This window comes from Populus nigra, chromosome 2 (genome assembly GCF_951802175.1).
Source record: "Populus nigra chromosome 2, ddPopNigr1.1, whole genome shotgun sequence".
In the NCBI taxonomy this organism is placed as follows: domain Eukaryota; kingdom Viridiplantae; phylum Streptophyta; class Magnoliopsida; order Malpighiales; family Salicaceae; genus Populus; species Populus nigra.
Genome location: NC_084853.1, coordinates 44,029,537 through 44,055,458, shown reverse-complemented (window position 1 = coordinate 44,055,458; position 25,922 = coordinate 44,029,537). Strand labels below are relative to the sequence as shown.

General features: G+C 32.3%; 4 protein-coding genes and 1 long non-coding RNA gene across 6 annotated transcripts; 3 read left to right on the top strand and 2 right to left on the bottom strand.

The window, feature by feature from the left end:
* The first annotated feature begins 2,428 nt into the window (after positions 1-2,428).
* Positions 2,429-3,401, top strand: LOC133683007 (uncharacterized). Its single transcript, XM_062106528.1, has 3 exons — positions 2,429-2,540; positions 2,717-2,928; positions 3,018-3,401. Exons 1-3 carry the CDS (start codon positions 2,429-2,431, stop codon positions 3,399-3,401), a joined length of 708 nt encoding a protein of 235 aa, XP_061962512.1.
* A 155-nt stretch (positions 3,402-3,556) lies between these two features.
* Positions 3,557-9,590, bottom strand: LOC133681841 (uncharacterized). Of its 2 annotated transcripts, XM_062105005.1 has the most exons (16): positions 9,435-9,590; positions 9,222-9,312; positions 8,474-8,648; positions 8,280-8,385; positions 7,758-7,840; positions 7,421-7,447; positions 7,122-7,291; positions 6,903-6,989; positions 6,670-6,750; positions 6,431-6,495; positions 5,763-5,819; positions 5,455-5,526; positions 5,040-5,288; positions 4,273-4,388; positions 4,076-4,171; positions 3,557-3,865 (listed from the first exon to the last, which is right to left on the bottom strand). In XM_062105005.1, the coding sequence occupies exons 1-16, from the start codon at positions 9,495-9,497 to the stop codon at positions 3,715-3,717; spliced, it is 1,689 nt and encodes a 562-aa protein (XP_061960989.1). In that variant the 5' UTR covers positions 9,498-9,590; the 3' UTR covers positions 3,557-3,714. The 2 variants fall into 2 exon arrangements, 1 of the variants encoding a protein (XP_061960989.1); XR_009836569.1 differs by lacking the exon at positions 3,557-3,865 and having other exon boundaries at positions 4,273-4,381.
* Positions 9,591-12,378: 2,788 nt separating this feature from the next.
* LOC133682685 (zinc finger CCCH domain-containing protein 48-like) lies at positions 12,379-16,827 on the top strand. Its single transcript, XM_062106157.1, has 8 exons — positions 12,379-12,563; positions 13,150-13,909; positions 14,242-14,427; positions 14,511-14,612; positions 14,927-15,076; positions 15,407-15,586; positions 16,178-16,275; positions 16,369-16,827. Exons 2-8 carry the CDS (start codon positions 13,151-13,153, stop codon positions 16,505-16,507), a joined length of 1,614 nt encoding a protein of 537 aa, XP_061962141.1. The 5' UTR covers positions 12,379-12,563; position 13,150; the 3' UTR covers positions 16,508-16,827.
* Positions 16,828-19,327: 2,500 nt separating this feature from the next.
* On the top strand, positions 19,328-19,690 carry LOC133683006 (uncharacterized). The gene has a single exon (XM_062106527.1). It carries the CDS (start codon positions 19,328-19,330, stop codon positions 19,688-19,690), a length of 363 nt encoding a protein of 120 aa, XP_061962511.1.
* A 197-nt stretch (positions 19,691-19,887) lies between these two features.
* LOC133682283 (uncharacterized) lies at positions 19,888-20,579 on the bottom strand. Its single transcript, XR_009836650.1, has 2 exons — positions 20,455-20,579; positions 19,888-20,202 (listed from the first exon to the last, which is right to left on the bottom strand). It is a non-coding gene; the product is annotated as an uncharacterized LOC133682283 (long non-coding RNA).
* Between the last annotated feature and the right edge of the window lie 5,343 nt (positions 20,580-25,922).

Genomic DNA, 25,922 nt, shown 5'->3' with positions numbered 1-25,922 from the left:
TTTTAAAAAAAAATTTATCTAATATGCATCAAATTTTAAATTCATAATTAAAAAAATCTTTATTTGAAAATACATGAACAATGCTTTGATATTATTTTATATTAAAAAACTTGCATCCACCCATAACTTAGCATGCGTCAATGATAATGATCTAGTTAACAAAACAACTGAAAGTTATTTCACTGCTCATGACAACTGACTTTCTTTTCTTTTCTTTTTTCTCATTTTCAAATGTTTTTTTCTTTCAAATATTCAATTTTATAGCCTAATAATAAGAAATAAGGCTTGAAATTATAATAAAAATACAATTATTAAAGATAGAGGACTAGATGTAAAACACGAAGAAAATATATGATTAACCACACTTTAACGACAAATTTTATTTTGGCCCGAAACTTTAATTTTTTTTCTTTCAATTATTGAGCTAAAGAGATGAGAGAGAAACTACTTAAAATAACAAAAAAAAAAGTGGTCAGTTGGGCCACTTTTAAACAATGAAACTTGTTATTTTTTGTGTTAACATATTTTATTTGATGATAGAAGTTTAATGGTAGCGGTTTTTTTCCTATAAACACCATTAAGGAAAGAGATTGTGCTCAGTTTGAAGATTTTTTATTCCTTTGATTTTGGATTTTTGGGTGATTTTAGAGTATTTTAGGTGATTTTGGTAGGTTTATGGTGTTTTAGAGGTGTTTTTAGGTGAAAATGAGTTGAAAAATTTAAACCCAACCTCTTTGTTTTTTTTGTCACCACAAATGTGGTTAGAAACTGTGTTCTTACCTAGTAGACGACGCTACATCTACTACAATGGATGACAAGTTGTTTGTTATTTAAAAAAAATTAAAATTAATTGTCTCAGGCGTGCAAGCCTACCTTGAACCTGTATGTTTAAACTTATTTATTTAGCCATTTGTTTTGTTTTATTTTTTATCATTTGAATTTTTTTTCCCAATTCATTTATTCAATATTGAGTTTTTATTGACTTCTTTTTATTTTCATAACCCGGATCGCTGGTTTGACAGGGCCACTAAGGTTAGCCTGATTGTTTCTTTTTTTTTTTCCTTTCAAGTTTTTTATTTTAACTACTAAGTTGACAAGATCAGAGTGAGACAACTTTTTATTTGATTTAATTTGAAATTCAAGTTAAAACAATTTGAATTAAAAGTTTTTAAATTTGACCGTTATCCCGAATTTAATAACAATACAAAAACCTTTGTTGCGGCCTAAACATTTTTTTTAGGTTAAAAAAATCTAGTCTAAGTCACATCATAGGGCAATCAATAACCTAGTAGCTCCTAAGAAACTTACAGGCTATTTTTACTTACTAACACTTTTTTAAAAAAATATTTGTGAAATAATAGTTTGCACATGTCATGATTAAACAACGCGATATTTATAGTTTGTCACTATTCAGAATAACAACTTCTAAAAAAGATATTAAATGGACTAGAGAGAGGAGAAAATAGAAAAAAAAAACCATGGATACACATTGAAACTTCGATTAAGACACCACCAGTATTATTAGAAAGATTTTGATAAAATGAATCCAACAACACTAAAAAAAATCATCAATAAAGACCCAAATGTATCACACTTGTCACCCAAAGGTGGCAGATGACTCACTTGTTTTTTACAGCAAGTGTAGCTCATTCGAGTCATCATTATTAATATTTATTGGTGTTGTTGAATTTATCTTGTCTTATTTTTTTATGATATCAATGGTGTTATAATTAGAGCTCTGGTATGTCTCTGAATTATTTTTTTCTCTTCTCTTTCTTGTTTAATATATTGTTTTTAAAAGTAACAAGATGTAAATATCATATTTTCTATTTGAAACATATATAAATTATGCTATTTCATCTATTTTTTTTCAAGTATACTATTTCATTAATATTTTTATTTTATTGTGCTTATTAAAAAAAAATCCTTAGAACCCAAGTTGTTTGTGCAATGACAAGATGCACGCTGCAGGCAACATCTGCACTTCTGTAAAAACTCGAAGCCATTTTTTATCCTTTTGGTTCTTATAAATAAAAGCGATTGAATATCTCGAGCTTTGACGGATAACATGTTCCCTTTTCACCACGTGTCAAAGCACAAACATGCAAGGTGACACGAACACTCTTGCCTTTTTCGCGGGCGATGGCAATGCAGTCAAAACCTCGTTCGCTAATATTTACTTTTTTATTTAAAATTTATCTTTTAATATTTTTAAATTATTTTAATATATTAATATTAAAAATAAATTTTAAAAAATAAAAAAATATTATTTTAATACATTAATCTCCGTTACATTCTCAACTTCACTCTCTCAGAATCATCAATCAAATCTGGACACTAGCATTAATATAGCAGTGAAAAAATATCACATCATGAAGACATAAACAGTAAAATCTTGATATTGTGTAGCAGCAGCAGCACTGAAAGAATGGCTGGCGATGCTGGAGGCACAAACACGACTACAAGGTTGCTAAGGGCAGAAGATGGAGGAAATAGAAGTGGGCAAGTAGAAGAAGGAAGACCAATGGAAAGGAGAGTATGTGAAGAGTGTTGTCTATGCAGGACTTGATGCCATTATCACTTGCTTTTCTCTCATTTCTTCCATCTCTGCCACTCATAGCTCCTCTGGTAATTAACATTATCTTGTATGCATGTATGATGCTTGTTTTTATCTAAAATTTGATTAGTTATTAATCATGATTCTGTTTCCCTGTAGTGGATGTGTTGGTGCTTGGATTTGCAAACCTGGTGGCAGATGGGATATCAATGGGGTTAGGAGATTATGTGTCTAGTAGCACTGAGAAGGATGTGGCTGCCAAAGAGAGGGCGGTGACAGAATGGGATGTCACTAACCATGAGAGGGCTCAGAAGCAGGAGTTGGTCGGAAAATATCAACAACTTGGGATGGACATTAATGATGCAGCCACGGTACAACCCTTCTCTTTCCCTTGTACAGTTTTGGCTACAAACAAATTAAGTTGAAGTGAGAGTACTTATGTTTACCTTTTTGGTACTAGTTGGTGGAGATATTTGCAAAGTACAAAGACATCCTAGTAGATGAGAAAATGACCGCGGAAAAAGGGATGACACCACCAGATGAAGAGGAGAAACCATGGAAGAATGGTCTTGTTACCTTAGTGGCCTTCCTTGTGTTTGGCTGTTTACCACTCCTCTCTTTCGTTGTCCTAATCCCTTTTACTAACAATGAAACGGTGAAGTTCATTGGTGCTTGTTTCATGGCTATCTTAGCCTTGGCAGTTCTTGGAATAGCAAAGGCAAAGATAGCTGGACAAAATTATGTGCTGTCTGTATTCATCACCGTTGGCAATGGTGCCTTCGCTGCTGCTGCGGCTTATGCTATCGGGTGGACGCTAAGGAATGTAGCTGGGCTAGTTGACTGAAAATGCTCGAGTTTTCAGTTCTGACAAGCATTTTGCCAAGTTAAAACGGCAATGAAGCTAACTAGACTAGGAAGTTCTGATTTTGATGGTTTGTATGAACGGTTCTCAAATGAAACTTCCATTACGAATTTCGCTTCAGTAGACTTTCTAGTAGATAAAGTAGAATTGGTCTATCAACAGCTTTATTATTCTTGAAAAAACAATGATCAAACATGATTGAGAGATGACAAGGTGAATGGTTAACAAAACTGTTGTCCAACTTAGGCCAAATATAGAAGTGAAAACACGAATTTTGGTAAAAGAAAATCATCTCTCACTCTCCTTCGCTCAAAGATAAGTGCAAGACGTGCTCTGCTTCCTTCAGGAATAATCTGGCGAGTTGCTTTTGCCCTTTTCTATATACTATACTTGACCACCTGTTTCTGCTCATGAATTTGTAATGACCTGATTCATCCGTATCCTTGCTGCAGAAATGCAAGAGAAACATAAATGTGCATGATTTCCTCGATGGAAAATAATGACTGGAAGTTCAAAAATGCAAAAGATATCGAACAAGGTGATGCAGCCATGGAGGGGAAACTACTTCGAAAGTTTAGTGAATACATAAGTAATAAACAAATCAGCAAATGCAGCAGTTCACCTAGATAATAGGATAAACCTAATCAATCTCATACCTTTCACACTGTTCAATGTTTTTCACATCCTGGGCCTTTTCAAGCAGCTCGTTATCACAGTCTTCAGTTCCAGAATTTTCTTCAAGATTCATCACCCTTGTACACAGAAATTAAATTTAACGAGTTATGACAGATCTGAGTCTTAAGTCATCAAGATTATATTTTATGAATGTAATTATATGGATTTCAGTGGTTACTTAGTTTGAAGAAGATCAAAAAGCAATTGTAGAGCTCCAGAATCTCCACAAGCCTCCCATACTGCTGTTCTAACTTCTGTATCTGTTGGTTGCCTCACCCCTTCAGACCCTACAAGCTTTAAAGCAAAAGCAAAACGTTCAGCAATGAAAACTTGACATATTTTTTAATCCAATTAACAGAAACATGTTCTGTCTCCTGTCATAAATGATAAAAGCTCTAATAACAAGCAAGCATATAATCCCAGGTAACCTTGAATACATTAGACTTTCTTCGACAGATACTCATTTATGACAGCAGGGTTGCTGGAATAGCAGCAGCATTTGATGGTCGAATGATGATCATTTTTAGGCCCAACTGGTAGAGCATGCAAATTTAAAAACCCGTCTTCAATTACTCCTTTTTAATAGATCCATAATTTCTTAGTTAGATGACATCTTTAATATTTAATGAAAAAGAGAGCATTTCTTAGTTTGATGACATCTTTAATATTTAATGAAAAAGAGAGCATCAATTTACTGGTTCTTCTGTATATCCGAAATTGAATGCAGCTAATTAGATGAAACCAAAAACAATCCTGGAACCAGTAACCTTGAATACAGTATACTTTCTTCAGACCAGAGATTCAAAGAACCCATTCACTATATTACAATGGTTGATGGAATAGCAGCATCATTTGAAAAGTATTTTAAATTAATTGCTCATAGGAGCTGAAAAACAAAGTATCAGATAATAGAAAAGATGTCTCTGAAGAGAAGAGAACCCGCACCTCTTCAAGAAATGAAGAAGCCTTAAACAGCTCATCTTCCTGCATGGCTATGGTCCTCAATGTAGTTAAAAATTCCTCAGGAAAGACCAGCTTATTTGCGTAGGACGGCATCCTGCGCTGACCACTCCAACTGAAGCTGCAAATTTTATCTGCTTTTCCCTTACCATTGTCATCATTACTTGTTGTGCCTGCTGGGAAAAACCCATGAGCCAGCAAGCGTTTAGGTAAAAGACACCGCATTTCAGCTTTCTGTAATGGAAACCAGTTTTATCAGCAACACAAATTTATTTTGTAAGGGGAAACAGCAGGAGATGTAACTCTCTAGATGTGTTAAATAACTTCTAAAGTTCCAAATTCACTTGAATAAAAGCACAGAAACACTATCGATAAAAAAAGAAGGTCGAGAAATGCTGACCTGTGCTTCAAGAAGCTGCATTTTGGAGTCAGAAAAGGGAACATTCTGAATTGCCTCTACAGGATAATGGACCTGCATACGTTACACATGCAAGTTCTCAGACTTGATCCATTCATTACAATATGCTGCCAACATCTAGCAAAAAATATTGTCCTGACAGAACAACATTGGAGCTGCAAAATCCACTTTAACATCTAAAAATATCACAAGTTAATTCTTTTGCTTGAGCTGTGCTTAAATAGTCATATTGACAACTGGCCACAAATAAAAAGTGCACAAGCAACAAAAATTCACAAAAGTGGCATTACCATAAGATATTCATCCGGATTATTATCAATGACAAATCCATAAAGGTACAGTAACTCCTGCATCAAGGCAAAGTAATTGCTGTCACTTGAATGGGTAATTGAAGCTTCAAAGATGGTAGCGTAACACCATTCCAAAAAATGCGCCCCAGTTAAGAAGAGCAACATGTATTGTGAGCAGAAGAAAATCTAGACAAATGACAGGTAGCTGGAAGATAAAATGCTCCAAATAAGAATATTTTCATTTATGCACCATAGAGAAGCAGGAATGGAGGCACACTAACTTCCAATACAAGGATTCATGGAGACAATACTTTTCTGAGATGAAAATTTTTAACACTATATGTGATTCAAATCGTCAGCATAATTCATTCAATACCTATCCATGATGTTAAAAAAGGATTTGCATGGCTCATAATCAAACAAAACTCATATGAATGATAAGCAAGAAAACAGAAATAATAGCAGGCAACTCAACATAAAGCATGGTGCTTAAAAGGATGCAATAGCAAAACTAGAGTGAAGCAGTAGATAATCATCTTGACATAATAAAGAGGTGTCAAGAGTTGGAAGAGAAAAACACAATTAACAAATACCTATAATGTATTTTAATGGAAAAGGGTTTTGAACAAGGGATGCTGGCACGTCCTCTGAGTGCCAAAAGGAAGTACCTCATTTCCCTTGTTGCCATAGCTGATGGTAATTTCTTTCTCCATTTGGAAGGGAGTTTTTTCAGCTTTCCGAGTGAGATGGGCAAAAATGTCATGAGAAAAACAAGAAATCTCTATAGTCAGACATAGTTAAATTCATAAAGTTCAGACCATCAGCTACTCAATGTTTGATTTTAAATTAACAAAAGACTTAGGCACTAATATACAAATAATCCTATTGGAACCGTTAAGAATACTACCAGAAAGAAGGTACATGGAGTGAGGAACTCCAGTAGTCATTCCTGTTCCATCAACCTCCCATGTTGCCACCGCCTTCAGATCTAAACAGTCATGTTCAGCCAATTGACAAATAACACGTAGAATGTCACTTCACTATGACAGATAATAAGGAACAAAATTTAATTTTTATTCAAGTAAACTCAAATAGAATTCTGAGTTAAAGATAATTGGAATTATTAAACAACTGGCATACCATGGTTGCAAAAATCAATGCCAGGAACAAGGCCCTCCACCCAGACAGTCTCATTGAATTGGCCATCAACTCCAGGAACCTTGGATCCTGATATAAGAAGTGCCTTAGCTTAGTTTGATAGGAACAAGACCATGCACCAGCAATTCCTTGACTCAAGTAGCTAATCAGGAGAGATGATGATATCATGGAGAACTAAAAACTGAAAAAAAATAACCATACTTTCTTCATCCTTCCTGTCAGTCAAGTCTCCAGCAGAAATATCACTATGGGAAACCCCAGAATCAATGTTAAGTGAAGACTGACTGTCCTGATCCTCTTGAACTTGTGGAAACACATAAGAACGGGGAAGGGGAATGTTCAAAGCACGTGTCCAAAATACTGAATTTGCCCTAGCATGATGGAAAGAGTGCAAAATTAGCCAGCAAAAGTGGTAGGAACAAGAGTGGGTTTATGTCAAGGAAATGCCAAGGCATAATACAAAATATCCAACAAAAAGAAGTAATTTGGAAGATACTTACCAAAGGAAATCTTCAAAACACACCTCACTGGCAAAAGAAGCAATAACAAATATCAAATTTTTTTTGTAGAAGATGATGCCATTCTTAACTCACGTTGAGTGTAATAAGTTCAACATTTGTGTGTCTAAATGCCTATGATAGCCCAGTTATGCACTTATGCTCAACCAGGAAAATACCTTTATATGTTGCTGAAGAGTTGAGTAATTGCCAATTTGGAACCAGAGCTCCTAGCTCTGGTGGTTGGGTGTTATATTTTCCATCACTCAACCAAGGTTCAAACTTCGGTACCAATAACAACAAACAAAAAATAATTAGCCAATTTGGAAGCTAAGCTTACCTTTCTAAATCCCCATCTAGAACTAGAAGTTTCTGCACCAAGCCCTTCACTTTGTCTTCATACAAAGACAACAACCTTTTTCTCTGCAACATATAGATATGTCTTTCATCAAGTTCTATGGAGTCAAGGTCAAGGCACAATCATTCAAACCAAAATATTCATGAAACATCAATCCCATGAATTATACAAAAGTCCACTATCAAACCACCTAGAATTAGAAACGATGTTTTGTAATTTAGGTTAACAGTAAAGGTAAGATCAAGTGTTCAGATAAACCAATAATCACCACATAATTGGAAGCACCAGCATGCTTTAGGAATCATTATAATCATCATCTTGAAATAATTTGAGGAGATCAGTAGCATCGAAGTGGCAGTAAATGCTTTGATATTGTAGGTGAAATTATAAGTTGTGACAGCCTGACAGAACCTATCTTCTTGAACTGACACCATTATATACAGTGTCATACATAACCCAAATATCCAATCAGTGTAACACAGGACATGCAAAAACATGTGTGACCTGTAATTCAGTTGCCCGATATAGTGTTGTCCCCTTCAACTCCAAAAGCTCATCATCAGTAAACCAGAGTGGATTTCCAAAGGTTTTGGGAAGCATGTCAAGGTACCTAATACAATGTAAACTGAATAAACCCAAACCACCCTGAAAAAAAAAAAATTCTAACCCAAAAATAAGCAAGTGTAATCGATGCATACGGTTTCCAAGACGAATTATTTCGAAGGCGCTCTAACATTAGAAATAGAATCATCAAAAACCTGTCATCAACTTCTCCTTCTTCAAACATAGATCTACACTCAGGTCCAATAAGGGGATCTTGTAACACTCTCATAGGAGTTATTGCTAGATCTAGTGGAACAACAAGCAGAACCCCTGAATTTTTCCAAGAAAGTTTCCGAGTAAAATCATTCAATTCGAACATTTTCACAATGACAAAAAAAAAAAAAAAAATATATATATATATATATATATATATAAAAGAAGAACCGAATCTTTATTCTTTATTTTACTAGTTTTCTTTCCACATAGCAACCAAAAATTCATTTCCTTAAAATGCCTGACAATAACGCCCAAAATTCCAGCCAAGTGCAAATATCAGCTAACTGCCACTTTGCTGAATACGGTAACATTTCAAGATATCATGATATCCAATAGCAATGCCAGCCTCACTCTATCAATTTACATTCTTGTATAAACCTATTGGTATTGACCCCCAGCCCCCCCGACAAAAAATAAATAAAAAAGAACCAATTCTTTCACTTCTGCATACTGAACTGTTCAGCGTTCCACTCCAGTACAAAAAACCAAAGTTACTTAATTTTAGTGATACTTTACTAGGAAAAAGGAATGAGTTTATTCACAAAAAAAGCCACCTTTTTCAATCAACAACCAGTACGTATAATGCACAAATATGAATGTAGAGATTGATGAAAAGGTTTTGATTACCATCAGAGACATCATTAGATGAAAAGACACCAAACCCTTTATTTTGACCACAGTATTTGATGTTGCACCCTCTTAGTTCAACCTTGTTAACCTGAATTCAAACAAACACATCCCGCATAAAAAAGAGAGGCAAACAGAAAGAGAAATGCCATGTTATATATATAAACCGGAAACAAAAAAGTAAGAAAGAGGGTTGCTTGAGCATTGAAATGCCTGGAGCCATTGAAGGAATCTTTCAAGTTTTGCTGCTGCTGCTGCTTCTTCTTCACTGGCCATTGTTTGATTCGCTTAGGGGGGGTTTTGGTGGAAGTAGAAAACTCGAGGTTTATGCGGTTTAAAACGATGGAATGGAATATAAGCAAACGAGCACGCCGTGCTGAATAGACGAGTGTCGTTATGACTACACATGTCGTTTTGCCCTTGGTAGGTCAGTCTTCATGACCAGTGAGCGACGCGTTGTTCGCATTATACATGGATGAGGATAATTTTTGTCAACAAAGATGCTAGTTATGTTGTGAATCAAATATAATTTTTGGCAAGGCAATTTTCACTCAAAACTCAAAGCGTGTTGTGTTTAAGGTATGAGCTGTCTGTTCTGATAGTAAGAAGTTAAATAGCAGTTGGAATGTATTGTTTCGTTGGTCAATTGCAGAAATTTTCTCCAATTCCAATGTATATTTATCTTTCAAATCAAGCTATACTACTACCTTTTTGTATAGGTAATTTTGCTTCTTTTGTTTTCGAGTACAATTTTTAACTTGACAAACAATAAAGAAGCCTCGGTAAAATTATTGTTTCGATATTGATGAGGTTGGAATTTATTGAAAGGTATCTTGGATGATATAATCTAAATTGTATCTCATCCCACGAGAGAAGAGGTTAGAATATAAAAAATATATCTATAATTTATCAAGATAAAATATTCCTGATGTATCAAAGTTATTATGGAGCCTAAGATACTTCATAATTAAAAAAAAATCATAGGCTAGGTAATTGGCTAAAGATAATAGGTATATCAAATCGTCAAACTCATATATGTTTAAGTTTAGTGTTTGGTTGGTTACAGAGATGGTAGTTATGACAACTTTTTAACTCTATATATATTTAAGCTTAGCACTTGGTTAAACCCGAAGATACTAGATCATTATTCTATCCTTAGTTACTTTTTTATAAAAAAAAATTACAAGTAAAAATATAAAAATATTGATCCATCATATTTATATAGTCCAAATGAATATTTTAGTGAGCATGATATTTTTTTTAGATTAAGTCGATCAAGATGTATCATTAGATGATTGTGTTTTCATTAATAAATTGGGATTTTTTATATATTTTACTAAAATTTTAACTAGTCCTTTAACTATGAACCTTGAAAAGATCTTGCAAGATTGCTTATTATGTGTACGATTGGTTTTCAATATCTCCTTATTGTTAACATTTGTGCATATTGTATCTGTATATCTAATTGATGAAAAAGATATTAACGTGTGTGGTGATTAATCCTTTCATACTGGTCACCTTTAGGTACCTTCTAATCTTTGATACTGATTTAGTGCATGTATATTTGTTCTAGTCTTTATAATTATAAATATATAAAAAATATATTAAATGTTATTCTCTTATTAAATTGGTTGAACTCGCCTTTTTATTTCTAATATTATTTTAGGTTCTTAGTTTCTGTTGAGTGTTTCTATTAGTGAGCATATGTTATTCTCTTCATATATGAATTTTGTTGAGTGTTTCTGTTTCTTTATTTTTGATCGATATGCCTTACTTGTTCGCAAGGTTTTCCTTTTATTTTTTATTTGATGTGTTAGACGCTTTACAATTAGGTTGGGTTTAGGCTGAACTTTGGGCTTGGGTCCATCGGGCCAGAACATGGGTCTTACACACATGACCCAATCATTAGTTTAATAGGTTAGCCCAAGTTAATTTAAGTTATTTTTTATGCCTATTTTTTCTAATTGATTTTTTTATTTCATCCTTCAATTTTGGGTTAGTTGAAAATTGAGCTTCATATATTTTTTTTTGCTTTCTATAGGTTATCTTAAACTTATAACCCGGATAGTAAGTTTAGTAGGATGACTGTGTTTGTTTTTTAGGTTATTTTTTAATTGAAATTTTTTTTAATTGGGCTTTGTAATTTTTTTTATTTACTTTATATGAAGTTATCATGATCTCATAATTTAAATTACGAGTTTGACAGGTTAACTCAATTTATTTTCTGGGTCTTTTTTTAACTAATTATTTTTTTAATTTCATCCTTAAATATTAAGTTGTTTGGGAATTGAGTTTTGTATTTTTTTATCTGCTTTCTATGAGATTATTCAAATCTCGTGACTCAAGTTGTGAGTTTAATAAATTAACTTAAATTGACTTAGATAGTTTTTTTTGTCCTTTTTAATTTACTTATTTTTTAAATTTTATCATTCAACATTAAATTTATTAAGAATTGACCTCCATGTTTTTTAAAACTTTCCTTTCTATAAATATATCACAATGTCATAACTTATGTCATATAATAGGTTAACCCAAGGTTGATTCAATATGTCACTTCTTCGTATTTGAAAAAACAATATCATCTAATTTTTATATTTTATTTTTTTGTTGGATTTAGCTTTTTTTTTAAAAAAAATTTGTAATTAAATTAAATTAATTGCTCTACATTTATTTTTAAAAATATATTGTCCAGTATGTCATCATCTCTATTTATTTTAATATTTCTTTAAGGATAAAAAAAATATCTAACTATATCGTTGTCCAAAAAATATATATATTTTTTTAAGTCTATATTTTTTTAGTTTTATTTTTCAATATTTAATTTATTTAGAGATTAAAATTTTTTTATATATATAATTTTTAACTTATTTTAAAAATTAAAAAATTTATCTTAAGTTTTTTTTTAAATTATATTATTAAATTAATCTAGTTTAATAAAAATAATGAATTGTAGTCAATGACTTGAAATTTTTTGGCTCATCAAGCTTCGGATCGGTAATTCTGATGGGCCTTTCACCCTGTTTTGGGCCGAGACCTGTTAACCCAATCATAAGCCCAGTATTAGTGTGATCCGTTGGGCTCGACAGTGGAGGTGCAAGTCTAGACACGTTAACAACCCCCAAGTCTTCGTATTTAAAACCAGTCACCTGGCCACTGGCTTTACTCTTACAAGTTACAAGTTACAAGTGCTAAAAACTAAAAGAAAAGGAGAAAATAAAAAACACCATCGTAGTTCTTTCTTGCCGCCGATCCTTATAAAACCTTGAATCGCTTGATCTATCACCCTATCCAATTAAGAGAAGAAGAAGAACGTCAGCAAGAAGCTCTCTCTCACTATATCAGGTTTGTCCGCGTATCTCTCTGTCGCTACGATCGCTCGGTCAGTCGCCTCGTTTACCGCCACGATGTCGACGAAGACGACGACCGGTTTCAATTATCAATGTCCTTGCTCGATTCTTAGGGTTTCACTTTTGGATTTCCTTTATTTTTTATTATCTCTCGCTTCTGGATCTGCAATCAGATATCGTAATTGTGTTTTTAGGGTTAGAGATTTTATTTCAATTAGGGTTTCACGAGATCGGTGATATTATTTATTCTGTGATCGTCATGACCAAGGGTGAATCAAGTAATTGCAGTTCAAGATTTAGGGTTTTTTATTATCTTCATGGACTTTGCATTAGCTTTAGTTTTGTGGAGAAATCAGCCAATTCTGGACGGAATAACCCCGGAATCAGATTCAAAAGTTGGATTTTGGGATGATTTTGTTATGCTTTCTTCGGTTCTGGTTAGATTTTTCAGTGATCGTGATCGTGATCGTGGTCTTGGTCGTGGTCGTGGTCTGACAATAGTGAAAGACTGGCTTTTTAATTCATGTGTAGATTCTGTTTCGATCGGTGTTGTTTATTTGTGTTCTGTTTCTATTCTATAGCATGGAGATTAAGACCTTGACTGTTCGTAATCACACACGAGTTGGAGGACGAGGTGGAGGATCTGCAAAAAATAATGCTGTTTGTTATTTTTGGAAAGAAGGGAAGTGTAACCGAAATCCATGTAGGTTTCTGCACGCAGATTTCCCAGCCCCGAATATTTACCATAGAAATTTTAAGCAGTCTCAAGCTTCAAAGGACCAACTGAAGAAGAGCCTAAAGTATGCGTTGGGTGAAAATACTAGAGGTGGTTCGCTAGAAGATAAAAGCAATAAGAGCGGACCCAGTTTTAATTACGAGGACTTGCCAAGGAAGTGCCCCCTATATATTTCTAAGAATTGGTCCATTTTGAAAACTGGAAGCCATGGATTGGAAGGTGTAAACAATCAGGAGAGCTCCTGTCCTGGTTCCGAGGATCTACTGAGGAAGTGCCCCGACCATAAAAATGCGTTGGTTTTATCTGCCGGAGGTGGTGGTTCTGAAGATAGAATTGCTCTGAATTGCAATGTTTCTGTCACTGAGGCAGAAGGTCTAAAGAGGATAAGAGTACAGAAGTTCATTGAAGATAGCCCAAAGGATACAGTGATTTCGACTACTGAAGGTTCTGTGCCCAAAGTTGAAATTCCTCAGAAGGACCAACAAAAGGCTTGTGAGCAGTGGATGTCAGAGAGTTGTGTTGAAGGCAAGGGGTGCCAGTACATGCACTCGTGGTTTTATGGGGTAGGGTTTTCGATGCTGGCAAAGCTCAGCGGGCACAGTGAGGTAATTGTTGTGATAACTTGTTTACTCTCGAGATGTTTTTCTGTTTTATGTTTCATACTCACCAGTGCTTGAGTGTGAAAAAGTTGTACTTGATGCCTTAATGCAAAGATGTTTCCATTAAAGCAGAGTTATTTTACTATCACAAATCCATTTACCTGAGATTTTGACTAAAACAATGTGTTTGTTGCTGTTAAATGTGAAAGGAAGTTATATTGTAGCTTACGTTCGGGAATTTAGTTTGTTTCAGTCCTTTTGAATCTCATCGTTAAACTGATTGAGGCTATATTTTTTTGTTGGCTGATGTTTATATATGGCTTTATTTTGCATGTCAGGCTGTCTCGGGTATTGCGCTTCCTTCAGGATCTGATAAACTTTATTCAGGAAGCACTGATGGAACAGTACGTGTTTGGGATTGCTGTACTGGTCAATCTGTCAGGGTGATGAATCTCGGTGATGCTATTGGGTCTTTGATCAATGTGGGCTCATGGGTTTTTGTTGGCATGCTGAATGTTGTTAAGGTTAGCTTATACCTTAATTTGAGTACTTCATGCTAGTTGGTTATGGTTCTGAGCTGAAGGGGCCTTTGTATATGTTCTTGCAGGCATGGAACATTCAGACAGAAGCTGAATTTAGTCTTTATGAGCTGGTTGGGCAAATTTATGCAATGACAGCTGCTCGTGATATGCTCTTTGCTGGGGCACAGGTAATTAGCTAGGATTTGTTAAAGTGATCTATGTTTTGTCACTCTCAGCACGCTGTTTCTCAAATTAATGTTTGTTTGTCAGGGCATTGATTCATTTAAGCTGATTCTAGAGCAACCAGCTATCTGTTTGGTTGTTCTTGTTTTATGTTCTTCAATGTAAGGGGATAACACTCTATTATAGTCCAAGTTGTTTGGTCTGTGCTTTCATAATTAGTTACACACATGGGCTGTTAGTTTTTTTTTTTTTTTCTGTACAGTTTCCAGTGTAGAATCTTGTATGTAAAATAAATTCTATTTAATTTCTTGTTTTTCAGAACGGTGTTATTTTGGCTTGGAAAGGTAGTACAGAGAGCAAAAATCCTTTTCAATTGGCTACATCTTTGGAGGGCCATACAGGTGCTGTGACTTGTTTGGCTGTTGGAGCCAAGTGGCTATACTCTGGTTCTGTGGACAGTACGATAAGGGTAGGCATCATTATGATTTTTCTATCCTTTTATTTTACACCCAGTACTGATTTAGTGCAGAAGATAGCTTTTATTGCTATTCATTGACTATCCTTTACACACAAAAATGGTAATTGGATCATTTGAAAATTAAAATGATGGGGTGAATTTTTCTGCTTTTTTGCAAGCAATCTCACCCTAAGTGGGTTAATGTTTGAGGGTCCATTATTTAGAGTAATCTTGATGCTAATAATTCTCTGGTTCCTTAGAAATTACACACATTTTAATTTCTGTTCATTTTTTCTCTTGATGTGCATGAAGATTATATGTTTGTTTGTTTGGTTTTTTTAGGTGTGGGACCTTGATACTTTACAGTGTATTTATACACTGAATGGGCATGCTGATGCTGTGATGTCCCTTATTTGCTGGAATCAGCATCTCTTGTCCTGTTCATTGGATCAAACAGTAAAAGTCTGGTTTGCTACTGATGAGAGCCATTTCGAAGTGATCTATACACATGATGAGTATCATGTAAGTTAATCTTTCCAACAATTCTTCTAGTCTGTTGTCACTCTTTTGGTTTTTCTATTTACAAAAAAAAACAAAATTCTCTGGTGGCTGCGTCCCAAAATTCAATTGGAAGCACTTGTGAAATATGTGAACATGTTTCTAATGTCACTGTTTTCATGCATGCTTGTGTGAGATTGTCCACCTTTTTCGTGTAACATCTTATTTTGAATACGTGTATTGAACCAAGTTGATTGAATAGATAATCTCAACGGTCCTTTCTACAAATCAATTTTAACTCATACGGACATGCAAATCGATTCAAACTAAGTGAACTTTATTTGAGGTGTGATTGGATTGTGACTCAATACCGGCATTCCCCCTAAATCACCTACCCTGCCAAACATGATCCAAAGACACTATGATTAATCTGGCTCTGAAGGTAAGGTTAATGCGGCTTAAACAAACATATTTGTATGATTGATAACCTATGCTTATTTGCTGTGCTAGATCGTAACATGTCCACATCTTTCTTGGTGGTGCTTGTTTCTAACTGTTTTTTTCATGTTAATAATTTTACTGAACTAGCATGGATTTTTTATGGCCTTGTTACAGGGTGCTCTTGTCCTTTGCGGGGTAAATGATGCAGCAACCAAGCCAGTTCTGTTATGCTCTTGCAATGACAAGTCTGTCCGCCTATATGAGCTACCATCGTAAGTGTGCTTCATTTGCCGCTTCCAGTCGATGAATATTCTATATCTTTGGCAACCTATATGATATCTGTATCTGTCCTTTCTTGATTCTAGGTTTAGTGAGAGGGGCAGGATATTTTCAAAACAAGTAGTCAGAACAATTCAAGTAGGTCCGGATGGCCTTTTTTTCACCGGGGATGGAACTGGTTTGCTGAACGTGTGGAAATGGGCTGAACACAGAGTGGCTTCATAAGGAGCGTATATTTTTTCAATAGCTGCCTGACCTGTAAAATTTGGTCGCCCCAAATTTTGTTTTTGTATAGAGGTTTGTAGGGATTGATTGATAGAAAAGCTTCTCTGTAGCTTTTCCAAAGCTACATAAGAATCCATCTCTGTATTCATATTGTGGGGTTCTGGAAGTAATTGTAGAACTCAAACAAAGCGTGGTTAATTTCCATCTCTATCGATGGAAATTCTCTTATTGCCAGCTCCCTTTCTCTTTCTATATTATTGAACATTAAACCAGGTTAACATATCTTTTAATCGTATTAATTAAAACATTTTTGTCTTGTAGTTCAATTGTTTAACATGTGTTTCTAATTACCCAAAGGCTGTGGATTCGAGTTTTGGGGGATCAATATTTTCTTTTTATGCGAGAGATAGTTTGTCGGTTTTTTTTTTTCCCTTTAAGGTACATTTCTAATAAAAATATTTGTCCATGCACGCGGATCTGCCTGCATTCCTGAGCTCTTTTTGCCCCTTTCATTTCTTTTAATTTTATTTTTTATGTCAGATTTTTATTGAATTTTATTACTCAATATTAATTTATTAATATTAAGTTTGTTGGAAATCAATTTTTATATTTTTTATTGTATAATAAAATTAATTTAATCTAGTAGAGATGGATTGTATAGGGTGAATCTAGCCTTTTCTTTTGTTCCTTTAATTTTTTTTCTTTGGATTTGTTTAATTGATTAGGCTATATTGATTATATTATATTAGGGCAACTTCTATATAATTTAATTTAAAACTTAGGGCTAAGCAAAAATTTTAGTTATGATTTTTCAAGTTTGAATTGTTATACATAATGAGTTTAGTAACAATATCAAAAAGTTTTTTACAATGTGAATATAACATTTTTACATTTCAAATTATTTTGTCTAAGCCTCAATGATAACATGAGAAATAACCTAGTACTATACTAAAAACATTAAAAGATTCTAGGTAAAATCATCTGCTTGTAGTCAACTAGTTCACAACGAGATAATTTATATAATTTAATTTTAAACTCGGGCCTAACAAAAAATTGGGTCAAAACTTTTCAAGTTGAAACCATTATACTGAATTTAATGACAGTAAAAAAAAAATTCTATGATCCAGATATTGTTTTTTTATGTTTTTTTTTGTCCAAGCCAATGTGATTGCGTGGAAAATAACTTAGCACTATACTAAAATCATAAAAAAAAATAAAAATTGAGGGGAAATCAACTATTTGCGCTGTTCATATGAACAATAAAATAAGTTTTTTTAATTTTTTTTTTTAATTTCATCACTTAATATTTGATTGATTTTGAATTAAAATTCATAATTTATTTTAGTTTGTTTTCTTTGAGATTATTGTAGTCTAAAATAAATATCTTGGTATTTGATTGGTGCTCGATGTTATGATCCTCTAATTTTGTTATCATATAATTAAATATAAAATAGTAAAAATAAAGTTATTAAACCTAGTTAAGTTTATGATTCGGGTTACGAGTTTGTGGGTTAAGTTATAAAGCCCTTATCTATCTAATATACCACTGTCTTAATATTAAAAAAAAAGATGTCATTTTGAAAAAAACAAATTAAAACCAAATCATGTTTTTTTTTTATCATCCAGATTGTTTTTGAACTCGTCAAGTTGATTAAGTTATGTCAGAACAACTCTTACACGATTTAATCTAAAACTCAAACTAAGCAAAAGATGAAGTTGAGAAGTTTTAAGATTGACTTGTTTGACTGAATTTAATAACAATGTTAAAATATTTTTTAATTATAATATAATTTTTTTTTTTACATTCAACTTTATATATATATATATATATATATATAATCTACGTACAGCGTATAGCATGCCAATAGATTGGATTTGATTATAATTCTTGCTCTTTGTCCGAAGTTATCCTCCATTTTTTAACAGTTTGATTGGGAAAGAAGTGAATGGAGGGAATGGAAGGGAGAGAAATGGAGATTAATGATATCTTTATCTTGTTTAGGAAGTAAATTTCGAATGAAGGGAAAATTAAGAGGTATGCAGGTTGGTTTTTAACTTCAAATTCTCATCCTCATATCGAGGGAAAATTGCTTTATAGTTTTTTTTATATATATTATTATATTAACTTAATAATTTATTATTTTTTAAAAATCCAACTTTATCTTTTTAATTCTTTTCAATTTTATTTATCACTTAATCCCTTGGCTTTCTAATTAACTACAAGTGTATAAAATTATTAACTTCCACTGATTTTTTTTTATCCAAATAAAGAATGTATTTCTCCTCCGTTAATCTCCTTATTTATCCAAACGAGAAAGAGGTAATTAAAAAACATTTTTGAAGGCTGATGGGATATGCCTAGGCAAAACTGATACGATATTTCAAGTGGAGTTTTAAGCTGAAAAGTTCCTGTCTTGCATGGAGCGGTTTGCAAGTAAATCCAACCCCGAAATTATACTATAATAATTATAATTTAACCCCTCAATAATCCACTTCGTCAGGGGATGGTTAGGGTTTTGTTTTTTTTAGAAAACTCAACCAAACCAAACATCATGCAAGCATAAAAGTCGTTTTCTATAAAGAAGTCTTTTTGGGGCGAATCTTTGGCTCATCAAGAAGGTGAATCACGCAACACAATCGTGGCCATTTTGTCAAGTCCCCAGCAAAACCCACCTCCTCCATAAAAAACCGCCAAAACTGACTGACCCCTCTTCCTCACACCTCAATCGTTGCCCATCATCTCAACCTCCCATCTTTCTATAAAATCCCAAGGATTCCCATATCTTCTTCTCCATATACCTCTCTCTCTTTAATCCTCTCATGGCTTCCAAGGTCTCAAACAAGCGTATGTTTACATCAACGTCCATAGCTGATGCAGCTACGTGGTATTGTGCCCTAGTCCTTCTTGCCCTAATACTGTTTACTTCTTTAAGAGAAGCATCTCCCACATACGATGATGATCATCACCATGATATTGTTGCTGTCAAAGGCAATCAAATATTGGACCGACCGTGCGATGAAATTTATGTTGTAAAGGAAGGAGAAACCCTTCACACCATCAGTGATAAATGTGGCGACCCTTTTATCGTGGAGGAGAATCCTCATATTCACGATCCCGATGATGTTTACCCTGGTCTTGTTATCAAGATTACTCCTTCAAGGTCTAGGAAATTATTGCTCTAGTTTTTGTTGATCATCGTTTTACACTAATTAATATTTAGTCTTCTTAGCTTCTTTCTTAATCTTCTCAGCTATCGGAACCAGATATATACATCTATATATTGTCACGTGAAAAATAGCCATCATTTAATTTTTATTTCGAATATGTTTTTGTTTGTTGAGGCTTCATGTATAAATATTTGTAGGTTTACGTACACGTCAATCAAGAAGAGCCCCAATTAAGTTTATTGAACCAAGAAGAGATTTGAGAGTTTTTATCACTTAATTGAATTGCCAAGCTCAACATAGGGTTGTTATTGTTAGTTGCAATGGCGAGGAGTTAATCACGATTCTCTCTACTAAAATGGTTCGGCGTTAAAGAAAGGAAACTCCATGGCCATTTGTCCACCAACAAGTAATTAGAAACAAAGAGTGTTGCAGAGACACGCAGCTTTTGTTTTTTGGCCTACAAAATAAGTAGAGCTTGAACCCGCCAGGATTTTGCTTTCCAATTTGATCCGTTAAAGTTGATGTTCCTGACAAAATAATATGAGAAAATAGAGATCATGTAAATGGAAGACGTAAGATAACAACAAGTGGCTAGCTAGAGCTTATTAAATATCATTTAGGATCGTATCTATAGTGTTGAATGTATATGTAGACCTATTTTTTTTTAAAAAAAAGAGAGGCTAAAATGAGGCCATTTGGTGCATTGACTGGCAATTTCAATGGTAAGTAAATGGGTATAGACAAGAGACAATATGGATAATGTTAAAGATTAGAAGTACCCAGAAACGAAAGTACTGTATGTTCTGACTTCAATGCCAGGCGTTCAAGGACCCAAGCTTCCATAATCATCACTACCAAGAAAATAATAAAATATCACAAATTTAAAGGGTTTTAATAATAATATATTATGTGGAACATTAATATAAGGTGGGCTGAGGCACTTTGCGTCTTCTTATAGAAATCCCACACGTCAAGATGAAACACCTTAATCGGTTCCTCATAGTCAAATTGGAAACTGGCATCACAAGCAAAGTGACACAAGGACATGGCACCAAGAATTAAAAGCAATATTATGAATGGCATGAGCAAATTCCAAGCATTATATATTTCTTTGTTTTTGGTCACTAAGGATACCCATGAATGCTGCTTGGACTCGAGAGGTGGTGGGTGGGTGGGTGGGTGCACCGTCACGTTCCTCCAGACACATGAAACTGACTGGAAAAAAAAGAGGGTGGCAGTAAAACTTCCAATCTCCAATGCGTTATCTTAATTTCTTTGACTAGGGTTAGTGGTCGTCTTTGTTTCTAATGATTCAAGTCCTGAAAAAAAAACAGGGTCAGAGGTCAAGACAATTAACTTTATGTGATGTAGCTTGTACAAAGTAAAATAAAATAAAATGAAGGTGAATGGTTATAGAAATAACTAGATAGGGTTAATTTTTTTCAAAAAAATAACATTAAAAAAAAGTTGGAAAAATCTGGGATTGAAGTCATTTATCAGAATTAGTTGAATAATCTCGGTTAATTAAATTATATAATTAAAAAAACAAACAACAATAAAAAAAAGCCAATTAATGGCCAATAAAAAAATAAACACTGGTCAATATTATAAAAATATATCCTCTAAATAATATTAAAAGATCTCAATGATTTTATTCAATAACAAAACAAAAATTAAATGAGAATGAAATAAACTTTTAAAAAGAGAAAAAAAAGGAACAGAATCTGAGGTGATGAGAAAGAAAAGAGGGCAAAAAAAAAAAAAAATCTATCGAAGCCCAATCATTGCTTCGTCATGCACACACGCCTAATTAACCGTCTAAAAGAGAACGGTGCGATGCTTCCAACACTATCATGGAAAGTGGTGCTTGGCCATCGAGAGATGCCACATGTATTATTCAAAGAGCATTGATACCTCTCACTCCCTGACACGTGTTGCACATGCCAACTATTTTTTGTTTTTATATATATATTAAAAGACTAAATTTCCCCTCATTTACATTGATTATAACTAAAAAGTCATAATGAAAATATAAAAACACACCTGGACACAAGTTTTAATTTTTTTTTTCCTTTTAAAAGCAATGTAGTCATTTAACTATGGTAGCAAAACATAAAAAGAAGAAACCCCTTGGACCTTAATTGTAAAAATTTTGTTTTTAAGACTGTTTAAGTAATTTTACAGTGCATTGAAAATATTAAAAAAATCTATTTATCCCTAATCAATATGAAAATGACAAATGAACCATATAGAAAAGATTAAATTATTCCTAACAGCTAGTTCAATGACTTTTTTAGAAGGGCAAAATAATCATATTTTTTCTTTCCACAACTATGAGTTTAGGGACACAGTGAAATGTTGATGGCTTTTTATTTTTTTTTACATTTAACAGAACAATTTTTAAGGATATTATAGTTGATTTTTAGGGATATTTTATATATTCATAAATTAAATGTTAATGAAAAGAAAAGAAAAGAATTAAATTATTAATAATGATTGATGAGAAACAAAACTAATGTGATGTATATTTTGAATAATAAAAAGAGATGAAGATATAAAACATTTTTTTCTAGAATAATTTTGATTCCTTTAAAGTGATTTTTAGTATTTTTAATTTTTTATATATATATATATATATGCGTTCTCTCTATTTTCATTATCTGTATTTTTTATATTTCAAGACAAGAATCAAATGCTACATGCATTATACATTATAGAAAGAAGTAATTTTATTCTCTATAATTCTCAGTCCAGTACCCTTTCCAAGATTTAAAATTAAAATCTCCTCATAAAAAACATAAATCTTAACAGTTAGACTGTGGATTTAGTAATTAATATTAAATTCTTTCCTTGTAGTTTTGTAATTTAATGCTAAGTTGCCAACTATACTCTTATATATTCTCGATCGATCGTACATATTCAAGAAGAAAAGAAAAAAACCCTAGATTAGTAAACCATTAGTGGGGCTGGATTCCTTCCTTTTATTTATATATAATCGTTTAAAACCAAACCCTTCTCTTTCTTTCTTCTCTTCCATCCAAAAATCGAATCAACTTCGTTTAGAATTTGATTGCTTGTCGTTTTCATTGTGCGGCATTCCAAAATTACTGATTTGAAACCACATCTTCACCAAAAATAATCATCCACATGCTTCATCTGTGGATGACAAATTCTAGGAATCTCAGCTAATTCTGAGAGCTGCTGCGACAAACCTATGAAAGATGTCAGGGAAAGATTAAGAAAGCTAGCTATTTCAACGAAAAAACTATTTACTAGGGCTAAAAAACGAAAGAAAGCCTGATTTTCTGTTCTTAGAGAGAAGGGCAAGGGCCAAGGTTCACTGGACTTGTGATAAAGATGATGTCTAATAGAAATGCCATTGATGGCCCTTTTTGCAGGTTGTGATTCAAGGGCCGCGATAATTTTCGGATGCTGATTTTTTTTTTAGTAAAAAATTAAAATCTAATAATTCTAAAACTTAGAAAAATTTGTCTAAGGTTTTTTTTAAAAAATTTATCAGTAAATTTTTTATATCTTATCAGTTAAAAATTAATTATTTTAAAGGTCAAAAAATAATAAAAAAAAGGTTTTATATTTTCTAAGGTTAGCGGCTCTGCCGTTTTAGGACTGCGGGTGTAGCTTATTTAGGAGTCTAAAATTACCAATTTAGGGTTAATGTTTTCTCCATGATCGTTCATAAATAAATTAGCTACTTATTTGTTTTAGTTTATTATTATTAAATATTTTTTGTACAGTTTATTTGCTATCACTATCTATGATTTAAATCAAATTATTATATTACCTGATTTTATTAAATCTAGTAAAGTTAATAACTCGAGCATTGATTTTTTTTTATTATTACCTTATAAATACGGACATTGCATAGACATTTATGTTATATGTCCGAAAAAGAAATTGGTAGGCCCGGGGGTCACACGTCTAGTGATGACTACTATATATTCAAACAAGAGAGAGGCCCTTCCAAAATGATGCAGTACTAGTTGAGGTTGACAGCAGTGCATGACCCTTCACCGATTTATGAGCACTTCAGGTCTGGCCAATGAGAACGTGGACTTTTTGCCTCATCATCGAAACGGGACAACCGGCCTTTACTTGATCTGCAGCCCAAATCTTTTATTAACTACTTTACATTGCGTTTCAATTGTCTTTATAGTAATATTTAAAAGTGTGTTTGTATTAAAAATTATTACATTAAAAATAATAATATAAATTATATTTTAGTACCTTTCCTGACCATTTAAGTTATTAGATTGAGATGTTTATTTGACATAATATTAGAATCTTGATAACCAAGCAGTCACGAATTCGAATATCATAATCCTTATTTATTTAATAAAAATTAAGTACAAGGTAATGTGGTTCTATGCAAGTTTTAAGCCCAAAAAACTTTCACTTGAGTGAGCATATTAGAAAATAATATAAATTATATTTTAGGACATTACCTGACAGTTTAATTAAAGTATTGAGTTGTGATTATTATTTGATAAAAATAAAAATATTGTTTTAATATATTTTTAAATAAAAAATATTTTTTAAAAATATTATACACCATAATATCAAATAGATTATACTTGTCAGCTTAATCTCCAGCTACATGAATGAGTCTTAAAATCATTATATTCTTTCTTATAAAAAAATGGTAAAGATATCTTTAGTACCAATATATCAAGACTATGGGAAAAAAATTGATAAAGATATCCTTGTACCAGCATATATCAAGACTAATTCCTTACCTTAATGGTTTTTTTAATTATGTATTTAATATTATGGTAGTTTTTGCTGTTATAGTTTTAGAAAATAAGGTTTTTTTAAATAAATATTTTTAGTTGTTATTGAAATTTTTTTAAAAATATGTATTTAATTAAAATAATTATGAGATAGATTTTTAGTGTAAAATAAATAAATAAAAGCAAGCATTCATAAATAAAAATCAAGTTATATCAGCTTTTACAAAACTAAAATTTAAAATGCAATTATTTAAAACACCCAATATAAAAAGGTAAAAACTATTTAATCAAGTAAATAATTTTTTCTTCATAGCTGGATACAAAAATAAAAACTATTTAACCAATTAAATAATTTTTTCTTCATGTGATTGAATTAAAAAAAAAGCTATATTTTTTTTATTATTAATATGATCTAAGCTAGTTTGCATGTACTTCAACTAATTTTACGGGTCTTAAAATTAAGAACCATATAAGCCTTTAATAACTTTAAAATAACTCAAACTTATAATTATTAAAAAATAAATCTAAAATTTAATAAGCTAAACAATCAACTTATAATTTAGGATGTGAAGGTTGTTTTTTTTATAGTCACCTGTAGTCTATACTTTATAGAAAATATATTATAATTTAAATATTTTTTAAAATATTCATCTTAATGAAAATTTATATAAATAAACCTTAATTTCTAAGAGTACAAGAAAAGTCAAAGCTTATTTTTCTAGAATTCATCTTTCTAAACAATACAAAATTAAATATAAATACTTATTTTATAAATACAAAATTAAAAAATATTAAGTCCAACGAATACTTATTTTTCTTATTACGTATAGAAATACTTAACTAACTTACACATCAAAATTTTTATTTTACAAGTGTTACAAAGTCTAACAAATTTTTCGGATCCAATTTTATAAACCCATAAAAAATACTATCTGTTTTAGAGAATATTTTTTTCATCATCATCGTAGCAACCACATATATGACATATCTTCCCTGTCTTTGGAATTTTTAGATATTTAATTTACTTACTAGAATTAAAAAAAAATAAAGATATTGTTAAGCATCACACACCTATACTTAAATCTCAAGTATATCGAATTCTCATATCACACTACAGCTCATAACAACTTAATAACAATTTGTCGCGCTAAAAAAAGAATTTTTTTTCCAGCTATGCTCAAAATAAATACAATTTTGAACAACGCTCAAATATAAATCTCAATGACATCCAATCTTTATGGCACACAATATTATTTCATAAGAACTCAAAATATATATAAAGAATTAAAAATAAAACCCTACAAGGTTCTGAGGCTAGCTAGCCAAAACAAATTCTAAACCTATTATATTTTCGTTGTCAAATTTTATACAAGTAAGATTAGGGTTCATGGCAGACAAGATATATATATATATATATATATGCTATCCTACACAATGGGGAAAAAGATACAGGAAAAAACCCAAATAAGAGAGATACGTGTAGTATATTCATTTGGCCA

What these genes read in the sequence shown, in the direction of transcription:
- LOC133683007 (XM_062106528.1), top strand. Translation starts at nt 2,429, where the DNA reads ATGGCTGGCGATGCTGGAGGCACAAACACGACTACAAGGTTGCTAAGG. An exon ending in ACCAATGGAAAGGAGAGTAT is followed by an intron (nt 2,541 to 2,716) that starts GTGAAGAGTGTT and finishes GTTTCCCTGTAG; the next exon opens with TGGATGTGTTGGTGCTTGGA. An exon ending in ACATTAATGATGCAGCCACG is followed by an intron (nt 2,929 to 3,017) that starts GTACAACCCTTC and finishes TTTTGGTACTAG; the next exon opens with TTGGTGGAGATATTTGCAAA.
- LOC133681841 (XM_062105005.1), bottom strand. Translation starts at nt 9,497, where the DNA reads ATGGCCAGTGAAGAAGAAGCAGCAGCAGCAGCAAAACTTGAAAGATTC. An exon ending in TGACAGGAAGGATGAAGAAA is followed by an intron (nt 6,990 to 7,121) that starts GTATGGTTATTT and finishes TTCTTATATCAG; the next exon opens with GATCCAAGGTTCCTGGAGTT. An exon ending in CTTCTTCATTTCTTGAAGAG is followed by an intron (nt 4,389 to 5,039) that starts GTGCGGGTTCTC and finishes TTTGCTTTAAAG; the next exon opens with CTTGTAGGGTCTGAAGGGGT.
- LOC133682685 (XM_062106157.1), top strand. Translation starts at nt 13,151, where the DNA reads ATGGAGATTAAGACCTTGACTGTTCGTAATCACACACGAGTTGGAGGA. An exon ending in ATACACATGATGAGTATCAT is followed by an intron (nt 15,587 to 16,177) that starts GTAAGTTAATCT and finishes GCCTTGTTACAG; the next exon opens with GGTGCTCTTGTCCTTTGCGG. An exon ending in CGCCTATATGAGCTACCATC is followed by an intron (nt 16,276 to 16,368) that starts GTAAGTGTGCTT and finishes TCTTGATTCTAG; the next exon opens with GTTTAGTGAGAGGGGCAGGA.
- LOC133683006 (XM_062106527.1), top strand. Translation starts at nt 19,328, where the DNA reads ATGGCTTCCAAGGTCTCAAACAAGCGTATGTTTACATCAACGTCCATA.